The following is a 17267-nucleotide window of genomic DNA, read 5'->3' as shown; positions in this document are numbered from 1 at the left end:
AATAAAAAATTTGACATTGTCCGCAAGCTTGAGTTCATTTGCACACAAAAAAATCATACAATAATGGAAAAACCTGTGTGTTGTCCAACTTCTTAATCAGCCTCAATTTTGTTCCGCATATTGAATATAAATGGACTGTTTGAAAATGTGAATACATTTTTATTTGGCGTACCCCTGACAGAATTGCGCGTACCTCCATACCCAGTTTGGGAATTCCTGGTCTAGAATGTCACTGTATGCTGTAGCATTAAGATTCCCCTTCACTAGAACTAAGGGGCCTAGCCTGAACCATGGAAAAACAGCCCCAGGCCATTATTCCTCCTCCATCAAACTTTACAGTTGGCTTTATGCATTGGGGCAGGTAGCGTTCTCCTGGCATCCACCAAACCTAGATTCGTCCGTCAGACTGCCAGATGGTGAAGTATGATTCATCACTGCAGTCGACGAATGGCATTGCGCATGGTGATCTTAGGCTTGTGTGCTGCTGCTTGGGTATGGAAACCCATTTCAGTTCTTGTGCTGACGTTGCATCCAGAAGCAGTTTGGAACTCGGTAATGAGTGTTGCAACCAAGGACAGATGATTTTTAAACGTTACATGCTTCAACACTCGGTGGTCCCGTTCTGAATTTGTGTGGCCTACCACTTCGCGGCTGAGCCGTTGTTGCTCCTAAACGTTTCCCCTTCACAATAACAGCACTTACAGTTGACTTGGGCAGCTCTAGCAGGCCAGAAATTTGACGAACTGACTTGTTGGAAAGGTGCTATTGTATGACGGTGCCACGTTGAAAGTCACTGAGCTTTTCAGTACGGGCCATTATACTGCCAATTTTTGTCTATGGAGATTGTATGGCTGTGTGCTCGATTTAATACACCTGTCAGCAACCGGTGTGGCTGAAATAGCCAAATCCACTCATTTGAAAGGATGTCCACATACTTTTGGCCATATAGTGTATATGTCGCAAGTGAAAGCCTTGTGTTGGGAGTTCATACAATACCATGTCTGGAAGGTTAAAACCACCCTCGGACTTAGTTGATGAAAAACTTTCCTTTTTATTCTATGAATTTTATTTGCCCAAATTAAGTCTTATTACTGAGTATACTTTTTTAAAGAATGTATTTGGTGGGGTAGGTGGTATTACAGAAAATAAATAGAAGACCTTTGAGCCATGCCATTCTTATTTATGGAATGCATTTCAATTAACAAGTGTGCCTTGTTAAAGTCATTTGTGGAATTTCTTTCCTTCTTAATGTGTTTGAGCCAATCAGTTGTGTTGTGACAAGGTAGGGGTGGTATACAGACGATAGCCCTTATTTGGTAAAATACCAAATCCATATTATGGCAAGAACAGCTCAAATAATCAAAGAGAAATGACAGTCCATCATTACTTTAAGACATGAAGGTCAGTCAATCTGGAAAATTTCAAGAACTTTGAATTTTTCTTCACGTGCTGTCTCAAAACCATCAAGCGCTATGATGAAACTGGCTCTCGAGGACTGCCACAGGAAACAAAGAACCAGAGTTACCTCGGCTGCAGAGGATAAGTTCATCAGAGTTAACAGCACCTCAGATTGCAGCCCAATTAAATGCTTCACAGAGTTCAATTAACAGACACATCTCAACAACGACTGTTCAGAGGAGACTGCGTGAATCAGGCCTTCATGGTTGAATTGCTGCAAAGAAACCACTACTAAAGGACAACAATAAGAAGAGACTTGCCTGGGCCAAGAAACACGAGCAATGCACATTAGACCGGTGGAAATCTGTCCTTTGGTCTGATGAGTCCAAATGAGAGATTTTTGGTTCCAACTGCCATGTCTTTGTGAGACGCAGAGTAGGTGAACGGATGATCTCTGCATGTGTGGTTCCCACCGTGAAGCATGGAGGAAAAGGTGTGATGGTACTTTGCTGGTGACACCGTCCTTTGATTTATTTAGATTTCAAGGCACACTTAACCAGCATGGCTACCACAGCATTCTGCAGCGATACTCCATCCCATCTGGTTTGCGCTTAGTCGGACTATCATTTGTTTTTCAACAGGACAATGACCCAACACACCTTTAGGCTGCGTAAGGTCTATTTGACCAAGAAGGAGAGTGATGGAGTGCTGCATCAGATGACCTGACCTCTACAATCACCCGACCTCAACCCAATTGAGATGGTTTGGGATGCGTTGGACCGCAGAGTGAAGGAAAAGCAGCCAACAAGTGCTCAGCATATTTGGGAACTCCTTCAAGACGGTTGGAAAAGCATTCCAGGGGAAGCCAAGAGTATGCAAATCTGTCATCATGGCAATGGATGGCTACTTTGAAGAATCTCAAATATAACATATATTTAATTTAACTTTTTTAATTTATTAATTTATTTGGTTACTACATGATTCCATATGAGCTATTTCATAGTTTTGATATCACTATTATTCTGCAATGTAGAAAATAGTAAAAATATAGAAAAACCCTTGAATGAGTAGGTGTGTCCAAACTTTTCACTGGTACTGTATATAAATCTGATAACTCTCTTGATAACCATCTTTGATAACCACTCACTTCCTGGTGTGCGTGTCATCTTGCTCATATCTGTGTGTTTGGTCTACTCATCTCATGGAAGTGAAGGACGGCAGAGGGAACTCTCTGACATCATTGACTCGGTGGTGCTTCTTTGTCCTCTGCTTATTTTCTCTTTTCATATTGCCCCGTTCTTTCCTTCTCCTCCTCCATTTTCTTTGACCTGGCTGCTGCCGCTCACTCACTCAGATGCCAACCTGTCACAGTCACTGTTTTGCATGGCAGTGGGCGTCTGTTGCTGTAAGTATAACTGCCACCCCTACCACTCCCCACGCTTCCTCCTTCCGACTCCTCTGCAGCTGACCTCTAACCCCTGACCCCACCCTCAGGTTACCACAGATAAGAGAGAGCCCCTGTCGTCCTCCACCTCCTCTGTGCTCTGGTTGAAGTGAGCCTGTGTCCGACTCCTCCCTCCACTCCATCTCATCTGTATGCTAGGCTAGCTCCTGGAGCATGCTTCTCAGTCTGTTAGTGCTGAGCGATTCTTAGTGCTTTTTGAGGTCGTTTCGGTTATTGAAAAATAACCACTCTTTTTCGATTTTCGTTAAGATGTCATTCAATATTAAATGCACTATGCACTATGCATTATGTGGATTGAATGCTGTAACTAAACAGAATACAACAATTAATAAAAGGCCAATGATGTTTGTGACCATTACTGCTTATTAACCATTGTTTATTCACATTAATTTATTAAAATATTTCAGTTTGTTTATTTGATTTACTTTATTATTTAGTTCCAAGTCATCTCATCTCTATAGATCTGCTGCCTACGCTGTCTGACAAAATCACTATTTTAGTAGTTCTTCAAAGTAAATGAGGCATACTTTTGTTATTGCTGAATACCAATTATCAATCACTTAGATCATGTATTTTCAGGTAGATAACTCACAAAGCAACTGCTCTCTGTCTCGCACGTTCTTCTCTCTTCTCTCAACTCAGTGTATGCCCCACAAAGACCGGACAAATAGGCACACAATGGATTATGGTCATTGTAGTTAATTACCACGCTTACTACGCTAAACCATGTGGAACATTGGCCTGTTGGAAACTAAACTCTACTAAATCGCCCAGTTCAGGTTTGATCTGATTTATCTCTAGAGAAACTGCACATTGAGCTCACAGAAAAAAACTGAACAAATAGAAGTTAAAGTAATTGAACAAATGTTGGTCAATTAGTTGTTTTAAAAAGAAAAACAACGGACTTGTTGGTTAATTGCTCAGCACTACCGCCTGTTGAGGCTGAGTCCTACTTGCACACTCACTAATACTTTGGATTGTTCATCATCTTTATTTGAACTCCTAAATGGAGGATTTTAATATAATCACACTGTTGATATGCCTTCAAACTAGGTTCTATGGATGGCTACTTGGTTGTGTTTATCACCTGTGAACGGATGAGAGGCCTATAGATTGTTTTGGTGCATAGTTGAATATTACCTTCAAACACCACTAGAATGCTATTTCCTCATCCATAATTCCTGTTTGCAGTGTCCTGGTGTTTGTGTGTGGGCCTGCCCATGATGGTTTAGGCATGGCTCCTGTCTGTTTGTCCACCTCCTGTTTCATGGCCCACCAATGAAGGGCACTTATGAAACAGTGTCTCTCTCTCTCCCTCTCTCTCGCGCCCCCTGTTTGACCCCTGATTCCTTCTCTCCTGGTGGCTCTCCTGATCCCTGTGCGCTGGGTCACTGTTGCTCGGAGGGTGGGAACTTGTTTGTCTGATTACAGTAGAGATACTCTGCATCTGTTTCTCCTCTACTTAATTTGTCCTTGTTTACCTTTCTCTTTTCTATCACTCTCCTCATATTAAAAGAATGCTCCTGCTAATGGCTAGTCTCTACTGTTCATTTCCTTCAGAGTCTGACCTTCAAGGGGAAGATGACCAGTCTGAAGTTCAAGGAGAAGACCACAGACCTGGACACGCGTAGCCACAAGTACCTTCTGCTGGCTCTCGTCAAGCTCATCCATGCTGACCCCAAACTCATGCTACATGTTAGTGTTTGCTCTGTTTACTTTAGGACTCCTGGACAGAAATAATGTGTATTTTGCTGTTTGAGGATGGCCGTGTAACACAGTAGTTGTACTTATCCTTTATTTCTACATTTGTTGTGTTGGATTAAGCGATTTATCGTTGTTAATTCCACTTGCAGGGTTAGAGTTAGACAAATTAGCCAAGTGTTAGGTTAGAGACTTGTTAGAAAGTCTTAGGGCTCACACACCAATAGCGTTTGCCTGCCGAAAGTACTTGCAAACCGATGTTACATGTAGAATTGTGCGAAAATGTGTGTGTGTGTGTGTGTGTGTGTGTGTGTCAGAACCCGGGTAAGCAGGGTCAGGAGATCAAGAGCAGTACAACAGAGCTGATCACCGGCTTGGTGCAGCTGGTGCCTCTGGCCAACATGGGAGAGTGTTCACAGGAGGCCATGGAGGTGAGCCCCATCTCTCGCTCTCTCACACTCCTTTTCTCCATTATGGTTACATTTTGCCACAGTAGCTAAAACATACTCCTTGTGTTCTCTTCCTTTTTATAGGCCCTCTTGGTCCTGCATCAACCTGAGGCCATAGAGCTGTGGAACCCAGATGCTCCCATTGAAACCTTCTGGGACATCAGGTAGCCTCAGCCCTCCTTTTTATCTATATTCTTTTATAGATGTTCTCTTAGATGCCAGTTAAAATTGAATGTTTGTTGATGCTGATTGGTTAGCACAGATGGAGGTCACCAGTTTGACTGTGATTGGCTGTTGTACCCTACAGTTCCCAGGTGCTCTTCTTAATCTGTAAGGAGCTGGTTGGCCACCAGATGATCAACAGTACAGAGATCCTTAAGTGGCTGAGGGAGATCCTCATCTGCAGGAACAAGTTCCTCCTCAGGAACAAGGTGAGCCACAGTGTTGTGGGTTTTGTAGTCCTTATACCTGTGGGTCTCATCCAGGAGGGCACAAGGTTATAGAAAGTTCAGAATTATATTTAGGCATATTTGTCTTTTTGAGTAAAGCAAAAAGGTAGCTCTAGCATTCAGAACCCCCTCCTGAATGTGACCTTTGTTTCACTATTCTCCAATGTTCTAACCGTTCTGTCCTGTCTTCCTCCCCCAGGAGCGGGCCACGGTGGGCAGCGGCATCCCCAGCTGCAGAAAGGCCCAGACCAAACTGGAGGTGTGTCTCTACATGTTTCTGTGGAGCCCTGACATGGAGGCCGTTCTGGTGGCCATGTCCTGCTTCAGACACCTCTGTGAGGAGGCTGAGGTCCGCTGTGGAGTGGACGAGGTCCCGGTCCAGACCATCCTGCCCAACTACAACACCTTCATCGAGTTTGCCTCCGTCAGCAACATGATGTCCACAGGTTAGTAGTGAATGAACGCACTAATGACCTATAACCTGGAGTTGACGGTGCTATGTCTTATGGTGTATAGACAGAGTACCACCTCTAGAGGGCAGTCACAGCATGAGAGCTCAGCAGGTGATGACGTCGGGGCTGCCTGAGAGGCCAATGCTCCTGTCATGGTGTGTTTGTGTGTTTTCAGGCCGGTTAGCCCTGCAGAAGAGAGTGATGGCTCTGTTGAGGAGGATCGAACATCCTACTGCAGGAAACACAGAAGTGAGAGTGGCCTGATGCTGTGCTTCTGTTCATACCCTTATGCTTCAATATGGAATGATGTTTGTGAAACACGATATTCACATCAACTCAACATTTGTTTTGTTTTATAATCTTCCCCATAGGCATGGGAAGACACTCATGCAAAATGGGAGCAGGCGACCAAATTAATCCTCACCCATCCCAAAACTAAGCTAGAGGATGGCCAGGCAAGCAGACATCCATTAGCCTGTTCTTATGCATTCTCCTTACGCACATCAAAATACACTTCACAAATGAATTGGTTGTGGATTGATGTTGTCCCTCTGCTCCTATCTGTGTCCAGGAGTGGATCAACATGACGGGCTTCCTGTGTGCTCTGGGAGGTGTGTGTCTGCAGCAGCGCAGCGCCCCCGGCCTGGCCACCTACAGCCCCCCCATGGGGCCTCTCAGTGAGAGGAAGGGCTCCATGATCTCCATGGGCTCCTGTGAGGGGAACACGGAGACGCCCCTGGGCCGCTTCCTGGACCGCCTGCTGTCCCTCATGGTTTGCAGCCATGAAAAGGGTGTTCAGATCCGGACCAATGTTAAGGATCTGGTGGGCCTGGAGCTCAGCCCAGCTCTTTACCCCATGCTCTTCAACAAACTGAAGAACAGCATCAGCCGCTTTTTTGACGCACAGGGGCCGGTGAGAGGAACACATACATATGTACAGTGAAAAGGGTTGTACCTGTAAATCCAAAGACACTGTTAACCTGTGTGGTAAAATGTATAATTTTTTTGTATCTGTGTAGGTTCCCATCAATGACACTAACACCCAGTTTGTGGAGCAGACCATCGCCATCATGAAGAACCTACTGGACAACCACACTGAGGGCAGCTCAGAGCACCTGGGACAGGCCAGCATAGAGACCATGATGCTCAACCTGGTCAGGTAAAAGCCTTCGCTCCTCTCCTCCATGGCATGTTTACCCTGGACTATGAGACCGTTGGTGCTGTGAGCACACTGCCCACTCTCATTCTCCCCATGCCCTGTGTTGTGTTGGCAGGTACGTGCGTATCCTGGGCAACATGGTCCATGCCATCCAGATGAAGACCAAGCTGTGTCAGCTGGTGGAGGTGATGATGGAGAGACGAGACGACCTGTCCTTCTGCCAAGAGATGAAGTTCAGGTAAGCGATCGAGACGACCTGTCCTTCTGCCAAGAGACAAAGTTCAGGTGAGAGATCGAGACGACCTGGCCTTCTGCCAAGAGATAAAGTTCAGGTGAGAATGTCCTCCTTGAGTCTAGACTGTCAGTCAAACATGTTCTGTACTGTCCAGGTTTACCGCAACATATCAACTGATACGTAGTAATACAAAGACCATGACATTGCATTTACATACAGTCAATTAATGTCCATTTGTCCCTGGCAGGAATAAGATGGTGGAGTACTTAACAGACTGGGTTATGGGCACCTCAAACCAGGCGGCTGATGATGATGTCAAGTGTCTTACCAGGTACTGTACTACTAACCCCTCCCCCTTCTTAACTGCATGCCTGGACAAGCTCACTGAGGGGAGTGAGCCTCTAGGTCATACACTCCCCCAGGTTAGGTGCAACATCAGAGATGACATACAATGGTTCCAGACACTACACCACATATCTTTTCTCATACCTTATCTCCCCCAAGGAGGGAGTGACTGGCTCACATACATTGTGGAGACAAGTATGTGGTTCCCCATTAATCCCGCCATCCCTTCACATGGTTTAGAATAGGTAAAGACACATTCACATGGTTTAGAATAGGTAAAGACACATTCACATGGTTTAGAATAGGTAAAGACACATTCACATGGTTTAGAATAGGTAAAGACACATTCACATGGTTTAGAATAGGTAAAGACACATTCACATGGTTTAGAATAGGTAAAGACACATTCACATGGTTTAGAATAGGTAAAGACACATTCACATGGTTTAGAATAGGTAAAGACACATTCACATGGTTTAGAATAGGTAAAGACACATTCACATGGTTTAATAGGTAAAGACACATTCACATGGTTTAATAGGTAAAGACACATTCACATATGAAGACAATGTTCCCTCCTGTCCTCATCTCTTTCTGATATGCTGCATAGCACCAGGGACATGTGAAAGACAAGCCTGACTTCTCCCCTCTCTGGGCTCCAGGTGACTAAGCCCAAGCTGAGGGAGGAAGTGCAACTGCCAACACCAGAGTCCAAAGGGATACATTCTTATAATAAGCATATTATGCAGATAACACATCTTAATTATCTATGTTACCGAACTAATTCCTCACAGTGACCATACGTACATATCCCAACAAGAAGCCATGAATTACAGATGCCCTGCGACAAACCATGAAACAGACAAAGCGTCAATGCAGGACTAAGATCGAATCCTACTACACCGGCGCTGACGCTCGTCAGGATGTGGTAGGGCTTGCAAACTATCACGGATTTACAAAGGGAAACCCAGCAGAGAGCTGTCCAGTGAAGCAAGCCTACCAGACGAGCTAAAGGCCTTTTTATACTCGCTTCGAGGCAAGCAACACTGAACCATGCAGTTCTGAACAACTGTGTGATCACACTCTCTGTAGCCGATGTGAGTAAGACATTTAAACACATTAACATTCAGACAGATTACCAGGACGCGTAGTCAGAGCATAGGCTGACCGTCTGGCAAATGTCTTCACTTACTTTTCAACGTCTCCCTGACCCAGTCTGTAATACCTACATGTCTCAAGCAGAACACCATAGTCACTGTGTCCAAGAACGCCAACGTAACCTGTCTAAATGACTACCGCCCCGTAGCACTCACATCTGTAGCCATGAAATGCTTTGAAAGGCTCACATCAACACCATCATCCCAGAAACCCTGGACCCACTCCAATTTGCGTACCCCCCAAACAGATCCACATATGACACAATCTCTATTGCACTCTACACTGCCCTTTCCCACCTGGACAAAGGGAACACCTACTTGAGAATGTGGTTAATTGACTACAACTCAAAGTTCAACACCATAGTGCCCCTCAAGCTCATCACTAAGCTAAGGACCCTGGGACTGAACACCTCCCTCTGCAACAGGATCCTGGACTTCCTGATGGGCCGCCCCAGGTGGTCAGGTTAGGCAACAATACATTCGCTACACTGAACCTCAACACTGGGTCCCATCAGGGGTGAGTGCTTAGCCCCCTCCTGTACTCCCTGTTCACCCACGCCTGTGTGGCCGCCCACGACTCCAATACCATCATCAAGTTTGCCGATGACACGATGATGTTGGACTTGATCGACGATGAGACCACCTATAGGGAGGAGGTCAGAGACCTGGCAGTGTGGTGCCAGGATAACAACCTCCACCTCAATGTCGTCAAGACAAAGGAGCATCCGACCGCAAGATGCTATGGAGGGTAGTGCATACGGCCCAGTACATAACTGGGGTTGAACTCCAAGCCAAAAGTTAACCGACTAGCTGCCTGTACTAAATTAACCAAATAGCTGCCTGTACTAAATTAACCAAATGGCTGCCTGTACTAAATTAACCAAATGGCTGCCTGTACTAAATTAACCAAATGGCTGCCTGTACTAAATTAACCAAATGGCTGCCTGTACTAAATTAACCAAATGGCTGCCTGTACTAAATTAACCAAATGGCTGCCTGTACTAAATTAACCAAATGGCTACCCGGACTATCAGCATTGACCCTTTGACTCTATGCACACACACTGGACTCTACCCGCACACTCAATCAGATATATATACACACACACACGCTGCTGCTACTCTCTATTATCTATCCTGTTGCCTAGTCACTTTACTCCTACCTATACAGTATGTACATATCTACCTCAATTTCCTAGTACCCCTCCACATAGACTCGGTACTGCTACCCCATGTATATAGCCAAGCTATCATTGCTCATTGTGTATTTATTCCTCATGTTACTTTCTTTGTAATTGTGTTATTGTATTCTGCGTTGTTGTGAAGTAAGCATTTCACTGTTACTTCGTAAACAACAGGTTTAGACTTTGAAATGTAAAATGTGATTTGATCTGACCTCTAACCCCTGAACTATGCTTTGTGCTGTGTGATATACAGGGACCTGGACCAGGCCAGTATGGAGGCGGTGGTGTCTCTACTAGCTGGCCTGCCCCTGCAGCCTGAGGAGGGAGACGGAGTGGAACTGATGGAGGCCAAGTCCCAGCTCTTCCTCAAGTACGTCAGCTATCCTCTCTTTACTCACTGTTACTATTGAAGTTCATTACTTATGCAATGTGTCTTACGTCATAAAATGTTCTAAAAGATAATGAGTAGAATATCTTTCTCCTTCTCCTCCCAGGTACTTCACCCTGTTCATGAACCTGCTGAATGACTGCAGTGAGGTGGAGGATGATGGGCAACAGGTGGCAGGGAGGAAGAGGGGCATGTCTCGGCGTCTGGCCTCCCTCAGACACTGCACCGTACTGGCCATGTCCAACCTTCTCAACGCCAACGTGGACAGTGGCCTCATGCACTCAATTGGTCAGTCTGGAAACCTAACATATCAACTTATCAGGAATGAGGCTTAGGCTCACTCTTTGGTTGGCTGCTTCATGTTTAAAGTGCTTAACATGCGAAATTAGATGTGATAGTGAATGTGGCTTTAATTGGATCTCTGTTGATTACATCTAATTCATCATTAGTGTAGGGTCATTAAAACAATACTTGCCCATGGTCAATGTTCTTTCCTCTTGTCACACTTAGATAAGATTACAATACATGTATCTCTCTTTCTGTGTGTGTAGGTCTGGGCTACCATAAGGACCTGCAGACGCGGGCCACCTTCATGGAGGTGCTGACTAAGATCCTGCAGCAGGGGACAGAGTTTGACACACTGGCAGAGACGGTGCTTGCTGACCGGTTTGAGAGGCTGGTGGAGCTGGTCACCATGATGGGAGACCAGGGAGAGCTGCCTATTGCCATGGCTCTGGCCAACGTAGTGCCCTGCTCCCAATGGGTATGTAGGCTATTCACCACCCACTGTCCTTTCTCTGGGACCTGAGATCTTTACATTTATATTACACCTGGGGGTGAAAATGGAATAACATTTAAAGCAAATAGTTTTCACACTGTTTTAGCTTATATTACACCACTGTACCACACTGAGATTGTTGAGGTATGAATATGAATGAATGCGCCAGTGTTGCGTAGATTGTAGGTGTCAGAGTGTGAGCGGTGTCGGTAACAATAATTTTCTCCTGTCAGGATGAGCTGGCGCGGGTGCTGGTGACTCTGTTTGACTCACGCCACCTCCTCTACCAGCTGCTGTGGAACATGTTCTCCAAGGAGGTGGAGCTTGCTGACTCCATGCAGACACTTTTCAGAGGAAACAGTCTGGCCAGTAAAATCATGACCTTCTGCTTTAAGGTACACAACATGACATGAAAATGTGGACAAACCTTTTTACGATGCAAAATACCCCTATCTCTGACAAAGGATATGACACACTACAGTTGAATTCAGAAGTTTACATACATTAAAACTTGTTTTCTCCACAAATGTCTTGTTCATTAACAATAGTTTTGGCAAGTTGGTTAGGACATTTACTTTGTGAATGACACAAGTAATTTTTCCCAAAATTGTTTGCAGACAGATTATTTCACTTATAATTCACTGCATCACAATTCCAGTGGGTCAGAAGTTTACATGCACTAAGTTGACTGTGCCTTTAAACAGCTTGGAAAATTCCAGAAAATTATGTCATGGCTTTAGAAGCTTCTGATAGGCTAATTGACATAATTTGAGTGAATTGGCGGTGTACCTGTGGATGTATTTCAAGGCCTACCTTCAAACTCAGTGCCTCTTTGCTTGACATCGTGGGAAAATCTAAAGAAATCAGCCAAGACCTCAGAAAATAAATTGTAGACCTCCAAGTCTGGTTCATCCTTGGGAGCAATTTCCAAACACCTGAAGGTACCACTTTCATCTGTACAAACAATAGTACGCAAGTATAAACGCCATGGGACCACGCAGCCGTCATACTGCTCAGGAAGGAGACGCGTTCTGTCTCCTAGAGATGAACGTACTTTGATGCGAAAAGTGCAACTTAATCCCAGAACAACAGCAAAGAACCTTGTGATGATGCTGGAGGAAACAGGTACAAAAGTATCTATATCCACAGTAAAACAAGTCCTATATCGACACAACCTGAAAGGCCGCTCAGCAAGGAAGAAGCCACTGCTCCAAAACCGCCATAAGAAAGCCAGACTACGGTTTGCAACTGCACAGGGGGACAAAGATTGTAGTTTTTGAAGAAATATCCTCTGGTCTGATGAAACAAAAATAGAACTGTTTGGCCATAATGACAATCTTTATGTTTGGAGGAAAAAGGGGGATGCTCGCAAGCCAAAGAATACCATCCCAACTGTGAAGCACGGGGCTTTCAGCATCATGTTGTGGGGGTGCTTTGCTGCAGGAGGGACTGGTGCACTTCACAAAATAGATGACATTATGAGGAAGTAAAATGTGGATATACTGAAGCAGCATCTCAAGACATCAGTCAGGAAGTTAAAGCTTGGTCGCAAATGGGTCTTCCAAATGGACAATGACCCCAAGCATACTTTAAAAGTTGTGGCAAAATGGCTTATTAAGGACAACAAAGTCACGGTATTGGAGTAGCCATCACAAAGCCCTGACCTCAATCCCATAGAACATTTCTGGGCAGAATTGAAAAAGCGTGTGTGAGCAAGGAGGCCTACAAACCTGACTCAGTTACACCAGCTCTGTCAGGAGGAATGGGCCAAAATTCACCCAACTTATTGTGGGAAGCTTGTGGAAGGCTACCCAAAATGGTTGTCCCAAGATAACCAATTTAAAGGCAATGCTACCAAATTCTAATTGAGTGTATGTAAACTTCTGACCCACTGGGAATGTGAGGAAAGAAATAAAAGCTGAAAGAAATCATTCTCTCTACTACTATTCTGACATTTCACCTTCTTAAAATAAAGTGGTGATCATAACTGACCTAAGACGGGACATTTTTACAAGGGTTAAATGTCAGGAAATGTGAAAAACTGAGTTTAAATGAATTTGGCTAAGGTGTATGTAAACTTCCCGACTTCAACTGTGTGTGGTCTTTGGCTTTCAAATAAGCATGGTGCCTGCTTTCTATAATGTTAGTTTTGAGTTTGTGTGTTTGTGTATCCACCCCTCTGCTGTTTTCAGGTGTATGGGGCCACATACCTGCAGAAGCTTTTAGAGCCTCTTCTCAGAGGGGTCATCACCGCCCCAGAGTGGCAGCTCATCAGCTTCGAGGTGGACCCCACCAGGTACCCTGACCTTCAGACACAACACATTCACTCATTCACCCACTTTGTTTTCCAGCTGTACTATTTAAACCAAGGCAGCCCCCTCCCTACCATCTTAGATGTATTTTTGCAACATGGAAGCATTGTCCGATGCTCTCTTGCTGTCTCTGGTTTTGACTGGCTGGTTCCATGTCTCCGGCTGCAGGCTGGAGCAGGGTGAGATCCTGGAGGAGAACCAGAGGAACCTGCTGCAGATCACCAAGCGCTTCTTCCTGGCCATCATCAACTCCTCCACAGAGTTCCCCCCTCAGCTGCGCAGTGTCTGTCACTGCCTGTTCCAGGTACATATTAGACTGCACACCTCAACTGCCAACTCCAACTCACTCCAGTCTGTAAACCCCCATCTTAACATACAGGGTTCCATTTATTTGAAGATTTTAACTTTTTCTGCAATTGCCACCATTATGTTTTCACATAATGTCAGGGTGGTTTTTATGAACTAGGTAAATGTACATCAAAAGGTAAGGTTTGCACTTTTGTGCGGTGTCTGTATATGAATGTAGAAGTATTTGTGCAGTGCGTGTTTGTGGTGTGTGTGTTTGCCGTGACCTTTTTTGTGCCCATCTCTGTTCTGTAGGCAACTTGCCACTCTCTACTGAATAAAGCCACAGTTAAAGAGAAAAAGGAAAGCAAAAAAGCAGTAAGTTCAGAGAATGTTCTCCCTGGCCACTGTTGAAAGAAAGGGAAGGTCATTCACCCTCTTGCTGTTCTATCACCTTAAACTACTTTATACTCCTGTCCTCCTTACAATCCTCACCTGAAATCCCACTACTAATACTTTTACTTTCAAATGAGTTAATATGGATTTTAATGTACGCTCACCACAAACAAACTCTTGGCACTGGTGAAACTGCACTGCTGTTACTGGTTGGTGTTGAAAGGAGTTTGGGGGTCGATGACAACGGTCTCATGTTGCAGATGGTCAAGGAGCACTTTGGCACATAGTTGTGCTGTGCGACTCAGGATCCTGGGATCCACACTGCTTTTTTGAAACCTCTCATGGAATTTGGAACTAAGGGTGTTGGGCAAACACGAGCCACCAGAATAGCATCAATGCACCTTGGCATAGGTTCTACAACTGTCTGGAACTCTATTGGAGGGATGTGACACCATTCTTCCATGATCATTTCCATCATTTGGTGTTTTGTTGTTGTCGATGGAAAACAATGTCTCAGGCACTGCTGCAGAATCTCTCAGAAGTGTTCAATTGGGTTGAGATCTGGTGACTTGACACATACACATTTGTTTTACTCTCCTTGTGGGAACCAAAAAATGTATTCCTATTCAAAATCCTGTTTTCGAGAACCCTTAACCGAACCCAGGATTTCCCAAACTCTGTCCTGGTAACCCCAAGGGTACACTTTCTGTTTGCCCTAGCACTACACATCTGATTCAAATAACCCACTAATCATCAAGCTTTTATCATTTTGAATCAGCTCTATTGTGCTAGGGCAAAAAACTAGACATGGTGTTGAAAGGCGTTTGGGGGTCGACGATAACGGGCTCATGTTGCAGATGGTCAAGGAGCACTTTGGCACATAGTTGTGCTGTGCGACTCAGGATCCTGGGATCCACTCCACTTTTTTGAAAGCTCTCATGGAATGTGTAACTCTTGTGAAGTCCTAAGGCTTTCTCTGAAATTCATTACTAGCTAAGTTTCGCAGTGCAGAAATACCTCCACACCTTCAGTTCTCTATCCTGCATTTACCGTATCTGAAATCTGCAGCCTATTGTTGTGCATCCATCCATGATGTCATATTGGCATGATGGTCAAAATTGCTAGCGGTAAATATCCTGTGTTGGTGGCGCTGGGTAAGCTGTGGAGGCCTGGTAATTGGCTGACCTTTCAAAGCACTCTAATACTGCAGGTCATTAATGACAGCTTGTCTTATTCCAGCAGCAGTGAAATAAGACTTCATGAGGTTGCATTATCTTACAGCCTAGTAATTACACTGCTGCAATATCCCTTTTAAAACACACGTGTGTTACAAGTGATACCATTTTCGTATGCGGACATGCAGAGCGTTTGATCAATTTAGGACATTGATTTAATTGAACATCGCCCAGTGTTTTTTCAGAAGCGTACAGTATCACGTCTACCCTAGTAGTTAGGACTGGTCTAAGATTCTCCTCTCCCCCTTTTCAAGATTCCCAGGTACCTTGCTTTCCTTTTAATCTCTTAACTCAGTTTTGAAGCGGGCCTAGCGTTGTGAATGTGGTTTGGAGGTGATGATGTGGCCATCTTGTCCTCTAGACTGTGGAATACTTTGTCTCCCTCCCCACTCTCCTCACTGCACTCTTTCTACCCTTCTATCTTCTCCAACCCATGTCCTCGCCTCCTCTCCCTCTCTCTAACAATGTTGTTACCATCCCTCCAACACCCTCACACACAGGTGGTCAGCCAGCGTTTCCCCCAGAACAGCATAGGGGCGGTGGGCAGTGCCATGTTCCTCCGTTTCATCAACCCTGCCATAGTGTCTCCCTATGAGGCAGGCATCCTGGATAAGAAACCTCCTCCCAGGATTGAGAGGGGCCTTAAGCTCATGTCCAAGGTAAGAGGACAGGACACCCAGGCCACATGTATACAAAGCTGATATGTCTTAATAATATGCTATATTATATTTGAGGATCTGGCCTTGTTGTTAATATGGTTTGAATGTTCTTTTACAGATCCAGCAGAGCATTGCCAACCATGTTGTATTCACCAAAGAGGAGCACATGAGGCCTTTTAATGACTTTGTCAAAAGCAACTTTGATGCAGCCAGAAGGTATGATAACAGAATGATATCTTACCTCTCTGAGAATACATTGATATGTATTGGATGTTTTCACCTGATACTAATTACCCTAGCAGGTGTAGATAAATCTTGTTCCTTTGACCTATGTGTTGTAGGTTTTTCCTGGACATCGCATCAGACTGCCCTGCCAGTGACTCAGTCAACCACAGCCTGTCCTTCATCAGTGATGGCAACGTTCTGGCCCTGCACCGGCTGCTGTGGAACAACCAGGAAAAGATAGGACAGTACCTCTCTAGCAACAGGTGAGTGGGCAGAATGGAACATGTATGGCTTAGCTGTTACAAGAGATAAGTAAGATGTTTCACACAACCCAGATCTCTAGAATAAACAACCTCACAGGAGGTTGTGTTTGATACTACTGTAGACCTCTGTACTTTCTGCATGTGGTAGATGTGTATCAAAGAGTAGATTATTCCTAACGTTGTTGTTCTTCATCAGGGATCATAAAGCAGTGGGAAGACGGCCTTTTGACAAGATGGCCACCCTCCTGGCCTACCTGGGGCCCCCAGAGCACAAACCTGTGGCTGACACCCACTGGTCCAGCCTCAACCTCACCAGCTCCAAGTTCGAGGAGTTTATGACAAGGTACATACATCAAGTTACTATTAATTACATACAGGTAACTGCCCAAACAAAGGAAACGCCAACATAGTGGCTTAATAGGGCATTGGGCCAGAACAGCATCAATGCACATAGATTCTACATGTGTCTGGAACTCTATTGGTGAGATGTGGCACCGTTCTTCCTTGAGAAATTCCTTAATTTGTTGTTTTGTTGATGGAGGTGTAAAATCTGTCTCAGGCGTCGCTCTAGAATTTCCCATAATTGGGAGAAGATTGAGATCTGGTGACTTGAGACACACACATTTGTTTTACTATCCTTGTGGGGACCAAAACACACACACACTTTAACCTCCCTATGCTCCTTTGAGACCCCTCTTTCAAAGTCACTGAGATCTCTTCTAGTCACAGTAGC

General features: G+C 44.7%; 1 protein-coding gene across 3 annotated transcripts in view; it reads left to right on the top strand.

The window, feature by feature from the left end:
- LOC115105764 (neurofibromin-like) overlaps window positions 1–17267 on the top strand; it is a 195687-nt gene that overhangs the window by 140457 nt on the left and 37963 nt on the right. For all 3 annotated transcript variants that reach the window (XM_065007420.1, XM_065007419.1, XM_029628127.2), the window contains exons 13-34: window positions 4424–4558; window positions 4882–4995; window positions 5098–5177; window positions 5321–5444; window positions 5662–5908; window positions 6090–6163; window positions 6286–6369; window positions 6486–6827; window positions 6934–7073; window positions 7189–7311; window positions 7556–7639; window positions 10247–10363; window positions 10488–10669; window positions 10933–11144; window positions 11393–11554; window positions 13352–13455; window positions 13640–13775; window positions 14072–14134; window positions 15888–16046; window positions 16165–16262; window positions 16388–16534; window positions 16731–16877. In XM_065007420.1, coding sequence (XP_064863492.1) covers window positions 4424–4558; window positions 4882–4995; window positions 5098–5177; window positions 5321–5444; window positions 5662–5908; window positions 6090–6163; window positions 6286–6369; window positions 6486–6827; window positions 6934–7073; window positions 7189–7311; window positions 7556–7639; window positions 10247–10363; window positions 10488–10669; window positions 10933–11144; window positions 11393–11554; window positions 13352–13455; window positions 13640–13775; window positions 14072–14134; window positions 15888–16046; window positions 16165–16262; window positions 16388–16534; window positions 16731–16877 — 3074 coding nt within the window. The remainder of the gene's footprint in view (window positions 1–4423; window positions 4559–4881; window positions 4996–5097; window positions 5178–5320; window positions 5445–5661; window positions 5909–6089; window positions 6164–6285; window positions 6370–6485; window positions 6828–6933; window positions 7074–7188; window positions 7312–7555; window positions 7640–10246; window positions 10364–10487; window positions 10670–10932; window positions 11145–11392; window positions 11555–13351; window positions 13456–13639; window positions 13776–14071; window positions 14135–15887; window positions 16047–16164; window positions 16263–16387; window positions 16535–16730; window positions 16878–17267) is intronic.

The sequence above is a fragment of the Oncorhynchus nerka genome, linkage group LG22 (genome assembly GCF_034236695.1).
Source record: "Oncorhynchus nerka isolate Pitt River linkage group LG22, Oner_Uvic_2.0, whole genome shotgun sequence".
In the NCBI taxonomy this organism is placed as follows: Eukaryota; Metazoa; Chordata; class Actinopteri; order Salmoniformes; family Salmonidae; genus Oncorhynchus; species Oncorhynchus nerka.
The sequence above is the reverse complement of the archived record's forward strand: the minus strand, read 5'-3'. Positions and strand labels throughout refer to the sequence as shown.